This window comes from Electrona antarctica (assembly GCF_951216825.1).
Source record: "Electrona antarctica genome assembly, chromosome: 19".
NCBI classification, from domain to species: Eukaryota; Metazoa; Chordata; class Actinopteri; order Myctophiformes; family Myctophidae; genus Electrona; species Electrona antarctica.
The window spans coordinates 21791335-21817983 of record NC_136800.1 but is presented as its reverse complement, the minus strand read 5'-3'; the positions used below and the strand labels follow the sequence as shown (position 1 = coordinate 21817983).

General features: G+C 45.0%; 2 protein-coding genes across 12 annotated transcripts in view; both read right to left on the bottom strand.

Moving 5' to 3' along the window:
- The window catches only part of LOC306912365 (receptor-type tyrosine-protein phosphatase mu), a 236320-nt gene extending 235446 nt beyond the window's left edge, over window positions 1-874 (bottom strand). For all 11 annotated transcript variants that reach the window (XM_079488525.1, XM_079488531.1, XM_079488529.1 and 8 more), the window contains exon 1: window positions 442-874. In XM_079488525.1, coding sequence (XP_079344651.1) covers window positions 442-517 — 76 coding nt within the window. In that variant the 5' untranslated portion in view covers window positions 518-874. The remainder of the gene's footprint in view (window positions 1-441) is intronic.
- An 11206-nt stretch (window positions 875-12080) lies between these two features.
- Window positions 12081-13527, bottom strand: LOC306943524 (uncharacterized protein). Its single transcript, XM_079529915.1, has one exon. It carries the CDS (start codon window positions 13035-13037, stop codon window positions 12138-12140), a length of 900 nt encoding a protein of 299 aa, XP_079386041.1. The 5' UTR covers window positions 13038-13527; the 3' UTR covers window positions 12081-12137.
- Between the last annotated feature and the right edge of the window lie 13122 nt (window positions 13528-26649).

Sequence of the window (26649 nt, the reverse complement as noted above, 5' to 3'; positions counted from 1 at the left end):
ACAGTCCGTATAGTTATCCTATAACAAACAGCCCTTCCTCGACACTTTAATAAAGGTGAGTACCTTGAGGGCTGAATCACAACACAGACAGCAACTCAAGGTGGATGTAGCCTACAGTAAAAGTTATGCACGAAAGCGAAATCAATCTCCAAATCGCACCACGGGGCTGTGCGCCACGGTTACAGCGGCCAGCCGAGCCGTGCGTGGCGCACAGACAGTCCGGAGGTGCGAGTTGGAAACTATCGATGAATGAATGACTGTGTGTCTCTCTCTGTGTGTGTGTGTGTGTGTGTGTGTTTGTGTGTGTGTCTCTGTGTGTGTGTGTGTGTGTGGGGGGGGGGGGGGGGGGGGGGTAATGTAATGTATTGTAATATTAACAGGGGAGGGCGATGTGCATGGAACACGCACGCGAATGCCAAAACACAACGGGGTGATTCTTACCTTTATAAAGTTCCCCGCCGCTGACAGACAGCAGCAGGGTCATCGCAGCGAACAACACGTTGATAACTTTATCCATGTCGATGTCCAAAGCGTCGTTAACCGTGCCGTGCCCTGGCGTGCCGTGCGTGCAGCCCACCGCGGGGTTAACTGGCAAAAAAACTCTTCCTCTTCTTCTTGCACAAGTTCAATAAATGATCTAGTCTACCTATAGAACACTTACAAGACTTAAGACACTGGAGCGTGTGCCGTGGCGTGCCGTGCACCCTGCCTGCCCTGATTTCCCCCCCAAATTCGTGCGTCTGTGTGGGGCGTGAGCCTGGGCGCTCACACAAACACGGACAACTGGCACTCTCTCCACACACTGTCCTTTTCGACTTCCAGAATTGCTAAGAGGAGGAGGAATGTGAGAGTTGTTGAGAGCTGATGGAGTGAGTGGTCCCCTCCACTACTCCAGAGCTCTCCACGCCGCCGAGAGAGCGCCGAGCGAGCGTGGATGCGCACGGGGCGTGCGCGTCGGTCCCCGTCACTCCCCGGCAGAGGGAGCGCGCGAGCATTGAGAGTGTGCGTGGCTGGCTGTCTGGCTGGCACGAGCCAAGAGAGACCAGCCCCCCTCCTATTCCTTCTCCCCCTCCTGCCTCCCAGAACTGTGGGAGTTTGTTTAATGAGCTGAGCTCTGGGAGTTTGGTGAATCTCTCTCGCAGTGCATGGCTCTCAAAGTGGGGTCCGGTCTGGGGACCCCTCAGGGGAACTTGAGGGGGTTCCAACTTCCAGGGCGTCCCCAGCAAAATGTGTTATAGCATCAAAATCACTTTAACCAGTTTAACCCTATACATTGTTTATCTGAAAATAGCAGATCTGCAGACTGCTTGTAAATTGGTTATTTTCAAACAATCTTCTTTTAGTTGCGACCGTCGGTCACAGATTACTATGAAAACCTGCAAAACTTGTCAGTCTGTCCATCCGTCCGTGACGTTCATCACACCTCGTGATACGTCACGCTACCATATGAAGATCACGACACTGACCTCATCAAACCCTGGATAGCCATACATGGGGAAGACTTGATCATTACCTGATCTGCATATGGAGCCGGCCAGCAACTCTACATCTGACCTCAAACCTCAAACCCTTAGATCTCCAGATATGGAGCTGACCTGTTCTGACCTTCCATGTTGATCCTTTCCCACCTGTCCTTCCTCTTCGATGTCTCCCTTTTGACTGATACCTGTCCATTCAAACTCTAGACTGGAGCTGACCTGTTGATCTGACCTTATCAAACCCTGTACATTCAAAACACGCTCCATATATGGCCAGACCTCATCAAACCCTTAGATCTCCATATATGGAGCTGACCTGTTTTGACATTCCAGATATTTATCTGACCTCATCAAACCCTTATACACTCAAGACATGCTCCATATATGGCCAGTACAGAATTCATTCCATATGTTGATCTGACCCCCCCCCCCCCATGCTATAGCGCCAGCACTCGCCCAGCAGTCTGCCGTCACCCAGGTGGATGCGTGCACGCGACCTCGACCTTTAGGGCGAGGTTGCTTCTCGCCATCAGGGCGTCTTACTGGTATCTTTAAACCTTTAAGAACACAAATCATGTATGAGGGTCCCTGGGACAAATTACAGTACTGTATGTTCGGCCCGGACGGCTGGCGTAACTGTCTGGGCACCTAGGCTGCTGCCTGACAGCGTGTCGTGGGTCGCAGCGTGTCGCACACACACACACAAAGCTGGGCATAGGAGGGGCTAGCACCCCTCAAAGAAAATATTTTGGGGGGCCGAACACCGCTGATCTAATGTTAAGAGAATGACCTGTTTGTTTGTTGTTTATTGCTTGGTTCTCAAACATTTTCATGCTAAGGGTAAGTAAGGAGACCCACATTCTGGGGTGTGATTATTATTTGTATTATAAGAGACGATTTACAGTGTTAAATATAATTGTTATGAGTCGAAGTTCTGTGTGGATAGCTAAGCTTTAAGCTCATTTTCATCCGCAGTCCCTTTGGCAAGTCACAATTAAAACAAAACAAACAAACAAACAAACCGTAAGAAACCAAAAGCACTGAACATCACACTGTGCTTGACACCCAGACAATCTCTTCTTGATGCCATGACTTATTCAGCCACCATACATCAAGCCAAGCAATGCTTTTTGAGAGTGCCATATTTTCATCTATATTTCAGATATTTTGACACCCTTTCCAGACATGTGAGGAGGTACTTCGGGGTCTGACTTAAAAAGTTCACGTCTTGAGTACACAAACGCACTGAAGGAGTCACATGACCATTGTTGAGACAGAACCATGTGAACTTGCACTTACTTTGCTGACACTCTTATCCAGAACAAAGGATTTGACACAGAGCCCAGACCGAGGTAAATTTAGGGTCCGATATACGATACCGATTTTGGAGATTCCAAAAAGTGGAACATGATGTCAAAATAATCGCCTACATATCGGCCAAACCAATATATTGGTCGGGCTCTAGTTCTTGCTCAAAGACACTGCATCACACTTGGCAGTAGTTGCGATCAAAATCACAACCTTTGACTCAGGTACGGGTATAATGCCTTAAATATAGCCAGCTTTTTTGGCATTTATTTTATTCAAATGTCTCACAAACCTTTGTGTTTCCTCTCTGAGTAGATGCACGCAGTGATCTCATTAAAGCCAGCCGGGGTTGACGTTCAAAAGGACCTCATTATTTAACAAGGCAAAATAGCATGCCATCATCAAACACTTTTCCAGTTTTGATGAATCAATAATGAACCTTTGGCTCGTTATTGGGGAGACTGGATGGAGAGGTAAAGAGGCCAGCCAGTGCCCAACAGGCCACTGGTTCAACCTCCGTCAAGAGGTGGTAGTCCATTGACCGGAGGCTGGCTGCTATTACATTTACCGTGCCTAAGTGCACTTGAGCGAGGCACTAAACCACCACACTGCTCCAGGGAAGCAAAAAATATAAATATACTGGAAGTCTTTTAATAAAATAGCAAATCCACAGGCTAACATTGCAACGTGTTGTGAGCTTGTAGATCTGATATTTTTTACAGTTTTGTAAATAGAGCATAAAAGTCTTAAATACTTGTTTCTGTAACTAAAGGGATGCATGCGAAAAGACTCATTTCCAATTGCCTTGTGTACATTGACAATAAAGTAATCTTATATGCAAATATGTGTGTTGAATTTGCAAACATTGCCAGGATGTTCTCTGCAACAATATCAAATGCAGGGGCAGCGAACACAGACTTATGACAAAGTCAACCAATGTCAGCCCCCTTATTGTTGTAGCGTGCATAAACACACACTGCAGTTTCATTCATAGCAGCAATTTTACGTCCCTAATTAAAATGCAGGGAGATTGACACAGGTCTACTTTTAGCCTCAAAATGACCTCCTGTTGTCAAGGATAAGGCTCCAGATTGTTTTTAAAGTGCACGAACACCACACGTGGGCTGAACAGTCCCAGGGTCGTAAAAACCTCGCATATCTGTGTGCGGTGTTTAGTCATTGTCTCAGCCATAGCAGTTATGTTGGCAGGAATGCACTAGACTAGCTCTGAAGACAGCTGTCATGGGAATTGGTGAAAATGTGATGCTCTCTAATTGGATGGACGGATGGATGGATCGAGGGATAGCATCATGGTTTACACTCGCACCCTCACTGACACAAACACACAGGCTTAGAGAGGAGTTGTTTGACTCAGTGTGTATGTGTTGTGTATATGGATATGGATGTGTGTGTGTGTGTGTGTGTGTGTGTGTGTGTGTGTGTGTGTGTGTGTGTGTGTGTGTGTGTGTGTGTGTGTGTGTGTGTGTACAGTGTGCGAGCGTGTGTGTGTGTGTGTGTGTGTGTGTGTGTGTGTGTGTGTGTGTGTGCGCGCACGTGTGTGTGTGTGTGTGTGTGTGTGTTTGTGTGTGTGTGTGTGTGTGTGTGTGTACAGTGTGTACAGTGTGTGAGCGTGTGTGTGTGTGTGTGTGTGTGTGTGTGTGTGTGTGTGTGTGTGTGTGTGTGTGTGTGTGTGTGTGTGTGTGTACAGTGTGCGAGCGTGTGTGTGTGTGTGTGTGTGTGTGTGTGTGTGTGTGTGTGTGTGTGTGTGTGTGTGTGTGTGTGTGTGTGTGTGTGTGTAGAGACAGATTTGCATGTGGAATATTAAAGCAAGTAGTAAAGTTTGTAAAGGTCAGGTGGTCGTGTAAACATGCACTGACCTCATGCATCCATGTGCAAAAGCTATGTTTTGCTATGTGTGGCTGCAAGAAAAGAAAAAAACTAGAGGGTTAGGCTGATAGAGTTATAGGTCAAAACGTAAAGCGGGCTGGTATAGCAACACCTTCTTCTTCTTGTTTCGGCTAATTCCCATTGGGTCATAGCGGATCATCTGTTTCCATCTGCTTCTGTGATCCGTGTCCTCTCTCACAGCATCCATAAATCTCCTCTTTGGCCTTACTCTTTTCCCGTTGTCTGGCAGCTCCATCTTCAACAGCTTTCACCCAATGTACCCCTCATCCCTCATCTGCACACGTCCAAACCATCACAACCTCGCCTCTCTTGTTTTATCCCCAAACCTTCTTAACCTGGGCTGATCCTCTAATGTACTGTAGTCATTTCTGATCCTGTTAATCCTTGTCACTCTCCCCGTGAGCACCATGAGGCCAAAGTTGGGGTAGAGTGACTTCCATGGCCTACTGGCAGCATGCACAAGACATTTAGTGGCTGGTCTAGCATGACTTCCATGGCCTACTGGCAGCATGCACAAGACATTTAGTGGCTGGTCTAGCAGTCTGCCAGATTATCTCTGGACTCACAGGCACAGACACACTGACACACTGGGGCAAAATTATAATCTCCAGCCCGGCCTTCAGCCTGGCAGAGAAAACAACAATTTCATTACCCTGATTGGACTGGGGGGCTTTATTGCTAAATTGACGCCAGGACGGGATAAAAAAAGAGGATTACTTGACTGATCCATATCCTCATGCAATGAATCAACTATTGGAAAAGTTTGTATTGACGTGGAGTGAGCCTGCTGCCCACACTAGCAGTGGAACCGACTGGGCTCTCACAAAATATGTCCTTGTTCTATATTTCCTCCCTCTGGGATAGCACAAAATCCATCAAATGTTGGAAGGATGAGCAAAATAACACATTGTAGTAATTGGCATAAGAGGTATGGCATCACGCTGTTTGTCAATAAGTGCCAGTCATCTCAGCGAGTGGGTAGATAAATCACAAATATAGGCTGCACTCCAAAAAGAGACTTATTAAACATCTCCTCCTGCCAAACAACAATGATTTTGTCATTTCATTCCTTTGTGAGATTATACAATGCCTTTGGTTGTCAAGGCTCAATATAAAGATTCATGATTAGCAGGGGAGATGCTTCTTTTTTTCTTCTTCTTTTTTTGGTCCTCTGTGGGTGAAAACACCTTTAATTGGAGGGCTGTTGCCTCCTGTCCGAAATATCATAAGCAAAGTTACTTACTGTAACCAAGAAAGCAGGTCTGTCATTTTAGATTTTAGCTTAAATATATATATCAACATAAATGTTTCATAAAACTCTTTCTTTTTTTATGACTTCGTGCCATGCTGCGAACTTGTATACGGTACATCTTGAATTGTTTTGGAAAAAGTTAGATTTTTTTAAACTAATCTTCAGTTCTGGGGGTCCCTGGCACAAAACATTTTCAGGTTGGCGCGTCCGCTGACAAATATATATTACATATTATATATTACATTGAGTTAGTTTGAGAACTAACTTATTAAGAAGACATTTAATAGTAGAATTGGCCTCAGGTCTTAATGGGTTAAGGTTTAACAACAGTGCCCACAGGAAATGTAATGACAAAAAACATCAACGACTAACTTCTTCCACAAACGTCATCCCACAGCATCCTGTCAGCAGTATGCCAATGCCCACCCCATGTGTATTGTACACCCCCACTTGAGCAATTGGCGAGTGCTGTTCATTGCAATCAGGTTGATTGCTTAGCAGAGAAATATTGCTTTTAATTAATTGTCATAGTGGTTAAAATGTTGTTGTCTTTTGTTTAGTTTTTTTCCCCTGCCGGTACACAAAAGGTCTTTTCTTAATTGGTCTGCAAACACCATGTTGATGTTTGAATGTTGTGTCAACAGTCATTTTAATTTAGCACAATTTAGCAGTATGATTATTTAGTCCTAAATGTTGTCGCTGTTGCGTAGAAATCTTGTATCTCCATATTTAAACTTTTTTAGATCCACCGGAACACGGGTTAAATGTTCCATTTCCTGAAAACTAACAGTTTTGAACATAGGCCTACAAGGTTTCCACCTGACAGCGACCATGTGACATGAATGCACACAGTTATTGTATTAGATCTATTACAGTTTTTCACGATTGTTAACACACGTTTTTCACAACCTAACTGCACACACAAAACTGAAAACCTCACACACAAAATGCTAAACCCTGACTCTCCTTTTCCATGATGACTCTTTGCCATCAAATCTCTTAACTGTTCCCAAAATGGAACTCGCGTTTTCATTTGGTACACACAGCCATATTTTCAAATGACACACATACCATTCATTGAGTACACACAACTAAGCATTTGCTGCACACTACTACAGCATTTACAGCACAATGAAGTGAAACATTGAAAACACAATCATAGAAATGGAACACACATGATTGACAATGACTATGGAGAATGAGCCATATTTCTCCTTTTGTAAAATGACTCAGTGTAGGCTTACTTTTTCATAGTCAAACATAAAATAGCACACAAATATACAGCAAAAAAAAAGTTTAATTTATTTATTTTTTACTTGACCGACCTGCTCAAAACTGCTCAGACTGCCCAAAAGGGCCCCCTTCCCAAACAATACTGTAATTTACAGTATAGGCATCATGCCCCCGGTTCCTGTCTGGCCAGAGCGCCTCATCCACATCACAGGCAATGTTCTCCCTATGTCCAAGCAGCGTTGGAAGAAACGCCTTGAGTTGCGCATACTGTAAAGCCCTTACAGGCGACTCACTAGGATTCAGGAAAGGAGAATAAGGTGGAAGGTATAGAACGGAAAAATGTGGGTGGTCCTGGAACCACTCACGCACTTGAGCAGCCCGGTGGAAGCTCATTTGTCTCAGATGACAATGTAGTCGATTCACTGTGGGTCATCTATGTGGTCAGGTGTTACCAACACATTGATTCACTGTGGGTCATCTATGTGGTCAGGTGTTGATTCACTGTGGGTCATCTATGTGGTCAGGTGTTGATTCACTGTGGGTCATCTATGTGGTCAGGTGTTGATTCACATGGGTCATCTATGTGGTCTATGTGGTCAGGTGTTACCAACACATTGCTCACCAGACCTGAATGTTTAGAGATTTGAATATCTGTGTGTTGTAGGTTGATGCTTTGAGATTGTACGTGATAAGTGTGTGCAACAACCGAACATTGTGTGTAGTGTTTGGACAACAAGGTGATTTGTAATTGACATCACCGTGTTTAATTCCCATTGTAACAATGGAATGCGGAAGTGCTCATTCTATCTCAATGGGATAGTTCCAATGTTTGGAACTATAGCCCATAGCTCCCCGCTTTGCGGCGAGATCAAAGCGTGTCGTCACTCTCTTACTAGATTACTCTGGTAACACCTAAAAGCACCGAATTCAGGTCAACATACCCATGCAATATATTTAGTGTTTTTATTTGGCACCACGCGTCATTTAGGGCGTAAAATTATTCAGTGGCAGTTAATCCCTATGAATGTGTGTGTGTGTGTGTGTGTGTGTTGTGTGTGTGTGTGTGTGTGTGTGTGTGTGTGTGTGTGTGTGTGTGCGTGTGCGTGTGCGTGTGCGTGTGTGTGTGTGTGTGTGTGTGTGTGTGCGAGAGAGAGACAGAGAGAGATTGCCTGTAATGGATGTAGTAACAGGAACCAACCAACAGAGGTCGGTTTAGTGCCCTTTCTATGTGACGCTTACAATGTGTGTGATTACTTCATGTCCTGTCATTGCTTAGTCTATGGTCCTATGGACTATGGTACATATAGTCATAGTGTGTGTCTTGGGGTGTTTTTCCAACTAGACCACTCAAAGGAGAAATCCAGGACAAAACACAACTAGACCACTCAAAGGAGAAATCCAGGACAAAACCCAATGTACCCTGAACCTGAATCAGCATATCCTGTCCCAAAATACATGTTGGCCATCATATGAATTGTTGCATAGATATCCCCTGTTCACCATTCTCCCCACCCCTACCACAGAAATGCAGCTAGAATGGTAGAAAGTTGCCTTCTAGTTGTCTTCATTCTAATGCGGGTATTGTAGTAGCTCCAAACCTTTTTTTGCTTTTTTTAATAAATCGTCACACATGCACCGTTTGTCACCCTCAAACTACTGTTCCTACAGAACCCATAGTGGTAGAGGCCCGGCCATGGGTTCTGTATGAACTACAGCTCGAGGGTGACAAACGGTGCATGTGTGAGTACCAGCCCAGCTAGGACACTATTAATAGACCATTCGTAAAAGAAAAAAGAAAAAAAAGAAGTAGAAAAGAAAAGTTTGAAGCTACTAAAATACCCACATTAGAATGAAGACAATTCCTTTCTACCATTCTAGCTGCATTTTTACTGTGGGAAGGGTGGATAAAATGGAGAACAGGGGGCATCTATGAAACAATTCAACAATTCAAACAATTATAGGCTGTTTCATAGACCGGCTACATGTTTTGGTCTGGATTTCCCCTTCAATGACACTTCACAGAGAGAACATATAAAACCATTTAATATGTAAAGTACACGTAAAAGGAAAACAATAAGTAAAAAACAAGATTTAGAAGGTATAGTCGAGTAATAAGTGGAGAGACAATTATTGCAAACACAATTATTCATCTCAGTGATGATGGAAACCAGCTTACTTTATTGCACTTTGCCTATAATTTACATCATCGTACAACCATACTGCTCACTCAAAAATAAAATAAAATAAAATGCTTAAATGATTTCCTTCTTTTTTTTTTTCACTTGAAATGTTTCAATTACACGGCTGTACACTGACTGAAGTATAAGACATCATCTCCTGCCATCAGTCCCTTGGCTTGGACCTACATAGCTCTCCTTGGCTTGGACCTACATAGCTCTCCTTGGCTTGGACCTACATAGCTCTCCCAAAGTGATCCTGCCATCCTGGTGCCATAAAGGCAACCAGCTGCGACTGGTTCAAAGAGTGTGCTTCTGCACCTGAACGTGCTTTAATAAACCGTAAAATCCTCGGTGTTCATTTTACTCTGTGAGTGTACAAATGCAACCAAACTGGCCCATAAGGGTTCATTTGGATCCATTTACACTCTCATTTCCATCCATTTGTACACACTCATTTCATTCCGAACTACAAATGGATAAATGAATACAGAGTATTTCTTTTACGGTGTAGGCTACTCTTTTTCAACACTGCCCTGATTCATTCATGTAATTAAACAGACTCACACCTGGATGGAAGCTGGCTGCCCAGCGCAACCACTTTCCTCTGTTATTGGCCAGGGGAGCCGTATGTGGTTAACTATCTTGCTCCCAGGCACTACTAACTAAAGTTTTTTTTATGCACACTTTTTTATTTCAGGGGCCACCAAATTGACTTGCATTTGGACCACACACACTATTTGAAATGATTCTGTCCTCGGAACCATTCTCGTTTAAATGTCTCACACTGTACATTGAACAACATTGTTACAATAGTCACCCATACATATTTTATTTCAAGTGAAGTGACATTAAACTCATAACGCTGGCTTAACCACTTAAGCCCTATTTGTTTTAAACATGCCCAAAAATAAAGCCAGGTTGAAAGTGGTTAATGAATTTCCCACTAAGCTCTGCTTTTGGATTTTTGGGTCAACAGCATACTTTAGGTAGCATAATTAAACTATTGAACTGTGAAATCAGACTGAGTGATGTGAGGATCCAGTTGGCATGGTTACAACGTGCTACAGCCTACAGCCAAGAACTATTCATCAATGTTTCAAGAATGTCTCGTTGTTTTTACCAGCCAAACATATCTTTTTTGGAATATAATGAAGGTTATCTTTCAAAATGACTGGTGGTGGTGGAGAGAAAACCAAGGTCTTGCAAAACATACATGTACTTTGGCTATAGAGCTATTGTTTGGCCTCATTAAAAGTTCTCAGTTGCAAATGCGCGGCGGTCTTTTTACTAATTGTCAGTCATTTCCAAGAGGAGCATGCTGCTGACCTGCAGCAGGCTATTATAACGGAGTGGAACATTTAATCACAGATAAGGCCCCTGTTTTACTTCGGATCTTTAAATCCCCCCCACCTCTTGTTCTTTCCACTGACTTTCCACTAGGCCTGATCCTCGTGACCTAGCTGTGACCGAAAGTGGTAAGCTGTGACTGAACTCGCCCCACATATCCTACACAGTCCATTCTTGCACTGCCACGGGGGGCAGACTGGGTCAACTGGGTAATAGTCATGCCTCCAAATCCAGACCTGTGAATTTGTGAGTTGCCCTATCGACCTTGCTGTGGATTAACAAATGGACTTGGCACAGGACCTCACACTTTTAGTTTTTTAATAACCATCAATTCAAACTACGTTTTCAACATGCTAAGTAACCGCTTGCTGAAACCTGAAACCAGTTTGCTTTGGACCCGAGCTACGGAGAGAGACAGACGCTCCCATAGACTTCAGTTGTAAATGAAGAATGTTATAAATAATATATCAAAATCACCATACATCATACATCATTTATTACCTAAACCAACTTAAAGTTGATTTGGAACATTTCAGTGTTGATAAGACACGTGCGATACATGAACCACGTGTCGTGAACGCATCTTCTTTGGGCTTCGATGGTCGGCAAATATGAGGCCTGTCAGGCTGTCACATTTGCCTGTTTGAATATTCATAGCTCCAGAACTTCTCAATGAGATAGAAAGCTTTATGTGCCTCCACACCCTTTTCAGATGTTTTGTTTTTTACTTTTGTGGGAAATTCATGTCAAACAACATGTTAACCATAGCAGAGGATTCTTTACATACTTTAAAGAAAGAGACACTTACCTTCAAAAAGTAATTAATAGGCCTAACCCTGGCCCCTGCCCATAACAGACACTTTTAAAAGAATGGTAGGTTTGTATGCAGTCCCATTACCACACCTGGATCTTCCACCTTTTGAGAGATATTGCATTTTTTGGCAAGAGAACTCTTGTCCATTATTTGCTCCGATATCCAAAGAAAAACGAAAACATCCTATGTGTAGAAATAATTAATCTGTACAGTATTTGTCTTGAGAGCAACAGAGGATTCACAGCCCACAGACAAATTGCTTTGACATCTCTAATAATTACCGCACACACACGCACGCACGCACGCACGCACGCACGCACGCACGCACGCACGCACATACACACACACACACACACACACACACACACACACACACACACACACACACACACACACACACACACACACACACACACACACACACACACACACACACACACACACACACACACACAGACCTATATGTAACTTTACTGTGTATAAATATACATGTACCCTTGCATGTCCCCGTACTCATTTAGCACACAAGCACATACTGTATACACTTGCTCGTGCACACACACGTACGCACGCATGCACACGCACACACGCACGCACACAGAGAGAGAGGGGGCGCCTCACGAGGGCTTGAGGTAGTTATAGAGGGCACAGAGCCCTCCTTGGAGCACCTCCTGGATGGGCTTCATCAGAGGGTTGTGAACTATATGGAGACCTTTGTCCATGGGGTGACAGGCCAGCTTCCCCAGTCTGCTCAGCAGGTACATCTCCATCGGAACGTTCTGCAGGTCATTGAAGTCCACGTTAAGGAGTTCCAGGGAGTCCAGGAAGCACAGCGTCTTGGGAAGGCTGTGGAGCTTGTTCCCCTCCACGATGAGGATCTTCAGGTTCACCAGGTCCTGGATCTGGTCAGCGATGACCTCCAGGCGGTTGCAGGCCAAGTGTAGGAACTCCAGACCCTTCATGTTGTAGATGCAGGTGGGGATGTGCTCTATGCGGTTGTGGCTGAGGTTGAGCTTGGTCAGGTTGCGCATGGATGACAGGCTTCCGGGGAGGGTGGCGATCTGGTTGTTGGCCAGGCTGAGCACCTCCAGCCGGGTGCATTTGCCCAGCTCTTCGGGCACCTCGCTCAGGCGGTTACGGTAGGCAAAGAGCACGCGCAGCTTCTTCAGGAGGCCAATCTCCGGAGGCAGGCAGGACAGGTTGTTTCCCCAGATGTTGAGAATCACAAGATTGTCTAGGGCACCCACAGTGGGTGGGATGCTGCCCAGGCAGTTCAGGGACAAGTTGAGTTTCTCTAGCTCCCGGAGCTCCCACAGCTCAGCTGGGATCTCGTCTAGCCCCCGCTGGGCCAGACTGAGGGTGCAGTAACCAAAGTGCATGCTGGCATTTTTGCGGAACCTCTCGGCCGCCGAGGACACAATGGGGAGCTCGTCCTTCCCCATGCTCTTTCTCCTACTGCCATCACTCCCATCGCTCAGTTCCTCTCGGGAGAAACTTCGGGAGTGCTTCCCGCCCATGGTGCTCCTTACCTGTGTCGATGCCTCTTTATCTTCCGAGTGACAAGCCGCGTCGCCAGCACAGGTTCATGCGAATCTTCGACACTTGTGAAGCACAACGCTTTGCTGACGATAATGGCTGCTGATTGTTGCCCGGTGTTCCTGAACGACCCAACAATGGCATGTTCAGTGTGACTGTCGGGGTGGCATCTGGGGCCGCCTGGCGTGGTTGTCGTATCTTCAGATTGGATGGTAGCGGTTATGGCAGAAGTCCTGGATGGGTTTTGGCCGGAGCAGAGTTGAATGTGCACTGTGTGTTCCAACTGTGTTCCAGCATGCTGTAACAGGGCAGCACATAGAACAACTGTCTGCCTTATTGAATTTCATCCCCCAGCTGGTGCTGTCACTTAGCACGGCACACTCTCTTGAAGCCCTGAGTCGTACTTTGTCGCACGGCAGTGTCGCACGGCCAAAATAGCAAACCTGCAAGCTCATGGCGTGTTGCGGACGCAGCACACCGTGAGCTTGTAGGTCTGGTATTAACGTGGCGCAACGCAGTCATGAAACGAAGTATAGATCATTCTTCTCCATAAAGAGAGTGCTGGGGATTGGCTCCTGGAAGAGGTCAATCAAGTGAAGTCACTGTCTCTCTATCTCTATGTCTCTCTCTCTCTCTTTCTCTCTCTCTCATACACACATACACACAGGTATCTCACATATGCACGGATGCAACACACACACACACACACACACACACACACACACACACACACACACACACACACACACACACACACACACACACACACACACACACACACACACACACACACACACAGATTTACATGTGATACGTGTGAGGACTTGTCATAACTCAGAAGTTTCTGTCTGTCTGTCTGTCTGTCTGTCTGTCTGTCTGTCTGTCTGTCTGTCTTTGTACACACGCTCCTGTCGTCACAACTTAAATTGGCACCAGGCTGTCAGCTATGAAAACATTGAATCAGCGCTCGAAAAAGAAAGTGTACAGCGGTATTAGCGAAACTGTTAGCCGCAGACATGCACTGGCTTAGTGTCAAGTGCAAAGGACGTGGCACACAGCCAGTGTGTTTGTAGTAAACACCACTGCCATTCACACACCTTTACCTCTTTCAACCCCTATTGAGGGAGAGGTTTTTAAAACCGTGACAATCACAATCATTGCAATCAAAAGCAAAAAAGCAAGTTACGATACTGTGCCACCTGTTTGACATTTTGGACTACCTCCAAACAGCCCCCTGTGATCTTTGGAGTGCCCCCAAGGGAGGCCCGGACCCCCGGGTTGGATAGGAAGGGTTGACAGAGACATCTGACACTGTGGTGGACTGTGTGGACTCTGGTTGCTCCATGTCCAGGTCATCAGTGGTGAATGCCAGGTTATATTTTGTGTACAGGGAACCAGAGAGAATGCCTGGTCATGCATGTGTTATTATGTAAGCAGAAGCAGCTTTAGTTTATATGAGGAACACACAGTGGTGTGAAGTAACTAAGTACATGTACTCTAGTACTGTACCTATAAGTACAACGTTTAGGTACTTTACTACATCATCTCAGAGGCAAATATTGTCCTTTTACTTACTCCACTACAATTATTTGAAAACCTTAGTTAATATTTACTACTAGTTACTTTGTAGATTATTATTATTACATACCACATCAGCCCAATATACATTTGAAAATAGCTGATCTACAATCTCACAATTTGTCACAAAGTGACGCATTGTGAGCTTGTAGGTCTGCTATTTTCAAAAGATTTGAAAAGTTGAAATGGGACATCTAACTATAAATACACCAAGTCTCTGTGTGTGTGTACATATACGTCTGTACGTCTGTAATCCATGTAACTCGAGAACCGTTCGCCCCACCGACCTAAAATTCGACACACGCGTTCCACACCCCCACAGGGAGTGCAGTGCCCGGTGTCGAGTCGGTCGGACCCACAGTTGTTCAGGACCGCCCCAAAAGGTCCTCTGGACAGGGCCCCTACCCATGAGTGTCCATATGGAGCTGGCATCTGACATCATTCTGACGTCAGCATAGACTCCATATTTGGGCATGCCTGACAAAGAACTCCATATATGGGCATAAAAGGGACACATACATAGTATGGGGCATGCACTTCCAACTTGCATCGTTCCAAGTAGGCCAGTGCCCAACGGGCACCGCTGTAGAGGCTCCAACAGGCACCGCTCTAGTTCTGTATAATGAGTACTTTTACTTGTGGTATAGGTCTATATTTTGATGCCAATACTTTTGTACTTTTACTAAGTAAATTTTGATTACCGGTACTTGTAACAGAGTATTTCTGTATTGCAGTATTGATACTTTGAGTACTTTTTACACCACTGAGAACACACCACTGTGTTGGTAATACCATAACCACTTTCAACCTGGTGTCATGTGACTCGTGTCCCCGTTTGGGAATGTCATAATAGGCAAACCTTTGTTTTTAAAATCAACAATTTTCCAAAAATCTGAACATTTCAACATTTGACATTTCTTATATATTATTATTATTTTAACATCTCGCCACTGCAAAAAAAAGCAGGGGTTGAGTTTTGCTTTCCCTGCTGCCATGAATTCTAGGAAGACAGGAAGACTTGTTCTTTGGCTGTCACTCATTGAGCACGGTTACGTGTGCTCTCCAAATATGCATGACAATGCCTCGCTCTACTGAAATGATATATGGTTGTTGTTTTGTTTTGGGGTTTTTGTTTTTTTGGGGGGGGGGGGGGCAATTTTAGTGCACTGACTGTACATTCATGTCTGTTGGAATGGACCTTTTTTGGTATACATTTAACTATTGGACTGTGGGTGCTTAACCCAGGATTAACCCGCCTCTATGACTCATATCCATAAATAAAGTTGCAGTCCCATGTGTGCAGTTCAAATAGGCAGTCTAAAAGACGTCATTTTAACATATATTCGGTACAGAATCTCATTCTGTAAGGTTGTTTTCTTCTATTCAAATGTGTTTTGTATTGTAAAATATTGTATGAGGAACGATTATAAATGGACTAATTCCATACATTTTCTGTTAATATTTATTTTTTACATGACTTCATTTTTGAGACTCCATCCCGATTGGCTAAGATTGGCTTCCAAAGTTCGCAGGAGTGCTCCGTTTCAAACAAAATGCTGCGAATCATGAACACATTGAGTGATTTCCATGAAATTTTGCACGCACATTCCCACTAGGCCGAGGAAGACATGCCACTGGAACATTTTCAACTCAGCCTCATGGTGGCGCTATAACTGGCCGATTAGTGTTTTTTCCTCTAACTGCATCTGTGTAAAACCTAGTATGCACACTCCCTAGAGGCCAAGGAAACACCTTTGCCCGGAATTTTTCACATCTTCTCTTTATAGCGCCACCAGGAGGTCGACATATGTAAAACACATTTTCTAATATTACTACTAATTATTATCCAAATTTCACGCAAATCTGTATACATGATCTCCATAGTCGTGATCAAGACAGGTTTGTTTGATTTCTCATAATCCATCCAGATTGGCTACGATTGGCTTCTAAAGTTTTCAGGAGTAGCCTCCTAAACATTTTTGCCAAACATCACACACACTTCTATCCTCCTGGTGGGGACCTGTGCCCAGAAGGGCACTTTTTCTATTTTTTCCCCCTTTTTTTTTTAATCCCACGATGTTTGTAACCCATTTTTCACCCCTGTGTCAATTATCTATTGTGATCCTGGCTGGGCTCTACACACCCTCCGCTAGCCTGGGGAGAGCAAGTGTCCAGGTTGCTCCTTTTACACCTGACAGGGGGGAGTTTCCCTAGTTGGACGTAGCGCGTGGAAGGAACACGTTATTCCAACCAGTTCCTTTCCCTTCCATCAGGCGCCCCGGCTGGCCAGGGGGAGGCAGTTTAGTGACCAGGATTACTGCATGTTTTTTGTGGGGGTACCCTAGGGGACACGGGGAGAACATGCAAATTCCACACAGAAGGGCCCTTTCGCCAACCCCGCCTCGGGTATGGGCACTGATGACGCGGAGGAGAGGACACGCCGCCAGCGCCCACAGCGTCCCGAGCGGGAATCGAACCCAGGACCTTCTAGCTGTGAGGCGACAGCACTACCGACTGTGCCACCGTGCCCCCTTGTCTCTTTATTGTTAATGGCGTTTAATGTTTGTGTTGGCACCGTTTGTTTTACATCACCATTACATCACCTAATCAGCATGAGTTAGACTTTAATATATTAGCGCCCCTCACTTCACACAGGTGTGATTTTTTTTAGGGGTGCTAGCCCCTCCTAAATACAGGTTTAATGTTTGTTTTTCCTTAAACAAATATTAAAAATGCCATTGACATGGACAGAGTTTAATGTTTGTTTTGTCATGTTTGTTTTGTCTGCATAATTACGTCATAAAATATGTATATATAGTGCCTCTCACTTCACACGGGTGTGATTTTTTAAGTGGGAAACGGCAAGAGAAGAAGTGTGTTCGGATACATATCAGGGATATAGCTTCACAATCAGTTTAACCACTTTACCCATTTATATGTTGGCTATTCATAAATAGCATACTGTATCTGCATGCTAAGCTATTTTTGACAGGGGGCGGGTGTATCCAAACAAGTGGCTAAATATGTATTTTTTTAATGTAGGGCGATTTCTTTATTGTTATTTACTATAGTCCTACTAGACAGGAAATTATATCTGGCCACAGTAGTTTTTTTCTGTGTGTCTGTACGAACACCATGGAACCTAGGGGGCTGCCATACTGTGTCGTTAGCGCAATCATCAGTTTGTCACCTCCCCCTTTCCTTCCACATTCAATAGACCCAACAATCTTTTGTGGCCAGGTGTAATTTCATGGGGTCTAGTAGGAATCCAGCGCAGTGATAGTTCATTGAGACACGGAAGGCAGAAGGTTTATTATATAATCTCCCCTTCATTCTCTATCAGTAATTCTCTCCATGTCAACTCCCTCACTCTCATTGGCTGCCAGCTAACTCACTCACGCCCACATTCAATCAGGTGTTCTTTTAAGCAGTCACTACACTGTCCTCAGTCTTCATGCTAGCTGACTGTCTCTGTTGTTCAGATTAAAATTTCCGCCACCTCCTCGGCCTCCTCCCTGTGGCATATTTCTGTAATGGGTGATTCTGTGATTATAAACGTGATTTATGGATTGTACTACTGCATGTGGTATCCAGTTCTGTTATGGGTATCTCTGATTATAATGTGTTTTATGGATTGTATTATGATCATGTGATATGTTCAGTACCTATATGTGGTATATGGATGCATTGAAAGTTATGTTGTTGATGTTATGTCTTTATGTTATGCTCTGCTCTGGGGGTTGTTGTTGATGTCAGAGCTGTGTCTCGGGCCACAGATAATCTGAGATATCAAATGTGATATGATATCACATGATATGATATCCATAAATGCAATAGCTTTGCAATAAATGGTTAATGGTCATTCTGAGCTGAAGTGTTTCAATGAACTATAGTAAACCAGTAAGACGCCCTGAGGGCGAGAAGCGACCTCGTCCTAAAGGGTGAGGTCGCCTGGGTGACGGCAGACTGCTGGGCGAGCGCTGGCGCTTTGGCATGGGGGGTCAGATCAACAAATGGAATCAATTCTGTACTGGAGCGTGTCTTGAGTGTACAGGGTTTGATGAGGTCAGATCAACATATGGAATGTCAGAATAAGTCAGCTCCATATATGGAGATCTAAGGGTGGCAGCGGGGGCAGTGTATGGGGTGTACAGGGTTTGATGAGGGCGCATGGGGCCAGGACTTAATTTTCGGTTTCCATTTTTCGCTGGCTGCCGGGCTGCACTAATAACTTTGGGGCGGGCCCCGCTAGAGTTTGAATGGACAGATATCAGTCAAAAGGGAGACATCGAAGAGGATCAACATATGGAATGTCAGAACAGGTCAGTTCCATATATGGAGAACTAAGGGTCTGAGGTCAGATGTATGGGTCCATATATGGAGAATTGCAGATATAGGTGATTATCCAGTCTTCTCCATGTATGGTTATCCAGGGTTAAATGAGGTCAGTGTCGTGATCTTCATATATGGAGATGGCCATATGGTGGCGTGATGTGTCACGAGGCGTGATGTCACGAGGCATGACCATGGAGGAGTGATGTTACATGGCGTGACCATATATGGAGGTGTGACCGAAGAACCGACTGACGGGTTTTGCAGGTTTTCATAGTAATCTTCGATCTTCGGTCGCAATAATAATAACGAAATCGCTGTAACATTTTGTTAAAAAAATACATATTTAGCCACTTGAATGCCGCCACCCCCCTGTAAAAATAGCTAAAATCGTTAAAACGAAAGAAAGCAGCAAATGAAAAAAGAAAATGAACACTCACCTTATACTTTCTCTAATAACAACCTAAAACATGAACCTTGGTTGAAAAAAATACAAAGTTGTCCTTTAAATATATATAAAATGAGGGTTCCCTGACTTTCTGACCCTGAAATTCATACTGTATCAATTCATTGACGTAAAAAGGTACACCATGTACTGTAATACATAGTACATCTGCGGCTAATCAAATGTTAAATTATGAATTTGAATTAAGAGTGTTAGATTTTTGGTGTCTGTACTTGCATATTGGCACACCCACCCACGGCTCTTGGCGCACCTAGATCTAACACAAGCCATTACAAATTACATTAGCTGCAGCTGTGTTGCTTGCTAGCCTGACACATGTTTTACCCTTATGTAGTTTCTAACCTGTACAGAAATAATCACACCGGGCGTAAAATAGACACATCTATTTGCTCAGACACTATGACGTAAAATTCTCCATTCATTGTCAATGGGAATTTAATGTTTATATAGGACAAAGTTTGTGGACACACACCAACAGCTGGACATAGGAGGGGCTAGTGCCCCTCAAAAACAAACTACAAGATCAGCCTATATAGTTTCACACTCCTTCTTACTGCAAGCACTTCACTTCACCCTTAAATATGGGCTTTTCTTCACGTCTGCACTGTTGTTTGTGTGCCACGAACATTACACAGTTTCTACAAACAGCAGGTCGCTGCTATAACCTGCCATACTCTATTTACATGAAAAATGACTCCTCAGCTGTAACCGGAACAGTGTTCCCCCCTGTGTGCAAACACAGCCCTGGAGTGGCAACACCAAGAGTATATGGAAGGATGCCTATTGCCTAATATAGATGTATATCCAAATGACGTGCAGGGATACATGGATGGATGGATGGATGGATGGATGGATGGATGGATGGATGCATGGAAGGAAGGACGATCAGAAGGACGGATAGACGGATTGAAGGAAGGAATAATAAATGGATGGATGGATGGATGGATGGATGGATAGCTATGAGCTATGAACTCCATGGTCCCGAAACTGCATTCACATCCTCACACAACACGATAAATTACGACATATCCTCCTATAAACCGCCGTGTCAGAGAACAATTTGTTATCATTTGTTGAGGCATAAATCCTCATTAATGACTTCCACTTCGATATACTGTGTACATGTTCACTCTCTCCCAAAACCCAGCTTTTTGGTTCCAGGCAGAGGAAGGCAGATGTGCAGCAACAGCTTGTCGGTGTAAATCACCAGGAAATGGGGTTTACCACGTTCCTCTGGCAACACCTTAATACAGAGTCCCATTAGCCGCCAAATGAGGATGAGTTATTGATTCGGGCTAGTGGTGACATTCCACTCCTCGGGGTGACAGAAATGATCTCGTTTTGGGAAAAGCTCATCTGATTATGAGGCACAATAATGACTTCGGATGAGCTGCCTGTTAGAGAGAGAGAGAGAGGCCCGTTGGAGACGTGGGCCCTAACCTGATTTATACGTAGTCGTACAACGGCCGGCATCGGTCGCCGGAATTAGCCGATCTGCAAGCTCACAAAGCATAGCATCCGCAACGCGTTGTGACCTTGTAGATTGGCTATTTCTGGCGAGCGACACCATCGCAAGGAAAGACTATAAATTAAGCATTTCTTGTTCATTACGCCGAGAGCCTACAGGCAGTGACAGGTGATGTGTAGGGCCCTGTCACACTGCAGAATGTGCCTTGGGTGTCCGTGTGTCCTGTTGAAATGTTAAGAAGTACTAGCTGCCAAGAACCCGAGGCTGTCTCCGAACCGTCCCCTCAGACGTGTGACTCCCTGAAGAACCCCCCTTCCTTCCCTCTCTCTGCTGAGGATGATTCTTTACACAGAATATGAAACAAGATCGGTTTCTGGAAAACAAGAAATGTGCATTCAGTGAGCCTGTTAGTATTCCACACTGTGTGCGTGTGCGCGTGTGTGCGCGTGCGTGTGCGTGTGCGTGTGAGAGAACAGGGGTGGCTGATGGGAGGCCTCCCGGACTGGAAATGGTCTATTATTCAGCAGGTGCAGATGTGAATATTCACACCACTGGACACTTTCCACTTTCCATTTGTGCATGCACCCACTTCCAGCCGCTAACCTCCCCCCCGCCTTATCCCTGCACCCGCGTGCACACACACAAACACCACCACCACCCCCCCACCCCCTCCAGCTAATGGAGTCTAGTGGTGTGTGTGCATTTTGTCAGAAATTGAGGATATGTCACGCATTCGAAAACGCCATCTGGAAATTGGCTGCGACTCGGCTCTGTTCTGCTCAAACCTCCAGGTGACACAATGATCTGCTCAGCAATGCAAATTAGTGTGGGGGAAATGTGAGGGGTGGGGGGGATTGAGGGGTCCGATGAGCCCCCGCTCATTTGAGGCCAAGAACATTTCATTTCAATGTTTCAGATGTTCATTTATTTACCCGTTTGGACACGGCCGTGTAGCCCCTGGCTGCCAGTGCAGATTTTGTCACCATGCAAATTGCACTGAAGAGATTTTAGCATTATCAGGTCTGCTCGGAGGATAGATCAGTGCTGAACCCTACTGAGAATAGCAGCTCTGCGCTTTCATAAGCTCCCCGGTCTTTTAGTATCAAATGTAGACGAAACCACCACCACTGAGTGTGTAGCCTGAAAGAACGCTCCTTTACCAAGGACTAGAGGGTCGAATTCTAACTAGTGCTGGAAACCGACAGCAACTCCCTATTGGTTCACCAATATGTGCCCCCCTCCCCGGTAGAACACAGCGGAGAACACTGACCTCACCAAATTTGGAGCGACGCCCCTTCTGCACTCTGAATGGTTAGGAAAATACAAGGTTCACTCCCACTCCTACAGTATGCCACATTACCTGGATCGTTCGCCCAGGATATTAAAAAAATAAGAAGAAAAATAAACGCCTGGGTCCGCGAGGCTACTGAGTGTTAGACTTGTAATCTCCCTCACTAGGCAGCAGAGGCTAGAGAACGTGCTTGTGGCAGAAACGCTCCTGTTAAGATCCTCAGTACCAATCTGGGTGTGGTAGTGAAAGACCAACATCTTGTAGATGTTAGGCTTTAACCATATAGCCCCAGGTGGGAGTGTTAGAATCTATACGTAATTACGTATACAGACAAGAAGAGCATCACCCAGAGCATGACGGCATGCTGAGAGAGAAGAGCAAGAAATGTTGTCTGAAGCTTGCTGGCCACTGTGTCTGACACCTGGTGCTTGCCACCTGGCAGACAGCTCTGTGGGAGGCCAAGCAGGGCACAGCCTCGAGGGGGAGAAGACGGCTGACCTGCGTAGACCAGCTCAAGAGGGACAGATGCCTCACAACCACTGCATGGTGGATAAGTACAGCTAGAGGAAGAGGACTCGTTTTCTGGCTTGTGATGTCGCCACTAGCCCACTACTACCCAGGCAGCCCTGACATGACGAGAAAGGAAAAAAACCTTGAGCAAATCACCGAACCGCCAAACTACTCCAGTGGAGCAGCTCAGTGACCAACAGAATAAAACTGTGGTTGTACTGGACATCTCCCAGGTGTGTATATGTGTAACTGTGATTGTGAAGCAGGGAGTTGCTGAAAAAAGATCACTCCTGCTCAGTGAACCTACCCTGGATAAATAAATAAAAACATGGCAGAGGTGGTAAGGACTAAGGCCAGGTAACTGATGTTGGGTCTGTAGTTGGAGAAGCTAGATTCGTCTTGAGATAAACTGGGACAACATGATGAATAGATGATAAAGGTGCCCAGGGGAGTGCACTATCCGGGTTAACTCCACTGCATAAAGACACCATTTGTAATGATGGCTGGAATCAAGAGGGGAAAAAGCTGTGAACAAAGCTAACCGGGCTCCAAAGTGACCAAATCAGTCGCGGCTTTGCTGAGGCAGCAGATGAGAGTACAAACCAATTGTGGCCGTGACAACAAACAAGCCGGGTGATGAAGTACCAGTGTGCGGCCTATCTGGGTCTCACCTGCACAATGGCACTGCTGCCTGCCTGCTACAGGCTACTGCAGCACATAAACAACGCACTTAGCATAGGATTGGATCATAATGAGCTATAGAAGAGGAGAATGGGGTTGATTTTTGGGGGGCATTATACAATCGATAATGAACTAATGAAGAATCCCTGAGTTGAAGACATATTCAACATCGTAAAGTTTCTGTTCCAAATGCTAAGTTTTTTAAGCTCTAGAGGTTTGGGGAGTACATACAGGATGTTCTGTATCCCAAACTAAATTAGAAACAAGAGGATCTAACAAGCTCTGTTCGAAATTAGGACACATGCCACGTCACGCTCGCCAGCCAGCCATAAATGTTTCATGTGGCGCTGATATGGTAATCATTGGATTCCGACAATGGCACGTTGTCAGAGCTGGATAACAATGTCTGTCTTTCAGCCCAGTGCAAATCTGGATGCAGTCCAATGGCTGAGGAGCAGCCCTAAAGGCACCGATCAATCCAACAGACTGCCTCCCTCCCTGTTAGGCAGGATTAGAAATCCCAGATAGGCGAGATAAGGGTGTGGTGGTGGTTAGACTTCATGCAACGATGCTGCAAAAACAAACATCTTGTGGGAGGGAGACCCCACGCATGACAAAAGGTGCCACACACACCAAATGCATTCCACTGAGTTAAATATGCATTCCGTTTCACAGGGGCTCTGAGTGGATCCAGGTGTCCGCTGGTGGCGTGTGCCCAGCTGGAGGATGTGGCTGACTCGCTGGCACACGGGCTGGCATACTAATGCCCAAATATGTGCTCCGATGTAAGAAGGTGTCGCGCGGCGAAAGTAGCAGATCTGCAAGCTTGTGACGTGTCACGTCTGTGAGGCGTTGTGAGCTTGTAGAGCTGCTATTTTTGGCACGCGAAACCGACGTGTGACGAAGCATAAATCGGGCTTAACAGAACCAGGGGTGCTTTTCACAGGGAGTTGAAAGAGACTGGTGGGGACGGTGCCAGCCACCGAGGGTCCAGTCCACAAGCTCCAGCTGCATGTCCACTAGTGCACATCACTGGAAGGGGGAAGGGTTGAGGGGGGAGGGGATTAAAGGCTGGAAATCTGGATTTTTGGACACACTCCTCGCAGCATGCCTCATGAGAGGGCAAATTGATGTTGTGATATTAAACAGAGCGAACTGAGCATCACTTTCTGTCACATTACCTTTTTTAATGCACATAGCCTGCAGGATTCCGTGGCATTAATTATGTTTTTGGTGGGGTAAAGGGAAAGAAATGTCATTTTTACAATCAAAAGGGATGTCAGGGAAAAGGGCAGTGTGCCCAAATGGGCTTATGGGGACTTATTCCTCCGAGGCTTGTGTAAGCCTTTTTATTAAAGCGAAACAATCTTGAGAGACACCTGTTGTTCCGTCCAGGGTGTATTTATTGTCGGGCTATGTCAGCACAGCAGACACTAATAACGCCTGGCCAGAACACGGAGCCCGTATTACCGATGTGACCTATACTTGGTCATCACAATTTCCTGTTTCTGCACACGTGTGTGCGTGAGTGATGGTGTGTCCGGCGATTGCAGGCACCCATCACCCTTTTCACACTACAGGTTTTTTTCTTTTTGCTTCCTTGAGTTGACACCCCCCCCATGTCATGCAGAACTAATCACTCGCTGCTGACACTAGTGATTCTATGGTGCTGAGAAGTGTGTGTCGAAGCAAAACAGCTGGGTGTTACTGCCATGGAGTTTGAAATCTCAGACCACTGGTGGACACTTCTGTGATTAACTTGTAATAGCCTGAGGGCCTGACAGCCAAACACAGTTTTCATTGATCACAGCACAGAAAAACACACATCTGGGACACAGCATTACAAGAAGCATTTTTTTGTTTTGTTTTGTTTTTTGTTTTGTATTTACACAGAGGGGTATTTTTTTTGGATAACTCTTATTTTAGCTTGTTAATTGTTAACCACTTAAGCTCTGTATTTTAGGCTATTTCATCATAATGTGCTATAGACGAATAACAGTTTAAGTCCAAATTTTATTCTGACCCCTCCACGAGTTGTCCTGACCCCCTTATCCATCATTTATACATTATGATAATTAGTGTGGACTTAAACTGTTATTCGTCTATAGTATTCATTATGATGGGGTCATGTGGTGAAAATAGCAAACCTAACCAACAACTGTCTGAATGCTATTTGTTGCCATTTGTTTGACTTATTTTTATGTAGGCTTATGTAAAAAAAAAAACTAGCCTATAGTATAGCCTATATTAAAAATATGAGAATAAATTAAGCAGGGTTTTGTCACTCATTCCTCATGTAGTATCCATATCTTGATTGTAACCAGAGGCAGAGTGCAGGGACCGAGGTGGTGTAGTAGGCCTGTGTGTGGAAGGAAGGAGGAACACAGTCATTGTTGTGACATTCAGACCTATGACCATACAGTTCAGGGGGTGGTGGTGGTGTTGTTGTTGTGCTAACCACTGGGCCACCCAGTGCAATCAACTATTGTGCAATAAGTCAGTCAGTCAGTCACCGCCACCTTCTCTTCTATCTACACCCCTGTCTGGGATTCCATGTGTCTGCTTGTGGGCTTAACCCACTAATTGTGGCCTGAGTTCTTGAACTATATTGTTGCATGCCTGAGGTCTAGTTTGGTTTGAGGCCACGGTTATATTGAGACCTATGGTGACTACTGGTCTATTGGAAGACTCCAAATATCAAGGGATTAGGGTGCAGTCTAATTGCTGTGTTTGATTACATGTGAGGTTATTTAGGTACCTCGAAAGTTTAGGGGGTTTAATTATTTGTATTCTCTCACATAGCCTATGGCTATGGCTGGGTGGCATAACTATAAGCCAGAGAGTAGGCCTAAAACATGTTTGCGAGGTCCTTGGGGAGTTGTAAATGCCATTCCCAGGGAATATAGTGGATGGAAATCGTCGAGGTAAGCATGGCGTCCCGTAGCACACGGCAATGTGCCAGACATAACTGATGCTGTGGGGACCTCTACTGGCCAATGGAGGGAGAGCGAGAGATGGGTAGGCTACTGTATGAAAATCATAGCTGCTAATTCTTCCCAATAAACAATGACAAAACGCGCTCTGAGGCTGAGCTTCGGCAGCCGGCAGGTAGGCTACAGTCAGTGACGCGTTTAAACTCCAAACAGACAATCCAAACAAGCGTGGGAAAACTATACAAAATCAAAACGACACAAGCTAAAATATGTGGCAGGCCATACACCTACTGTAAGAAAATTATAAATGATGTGGGAAATGATGGCCTGTGTG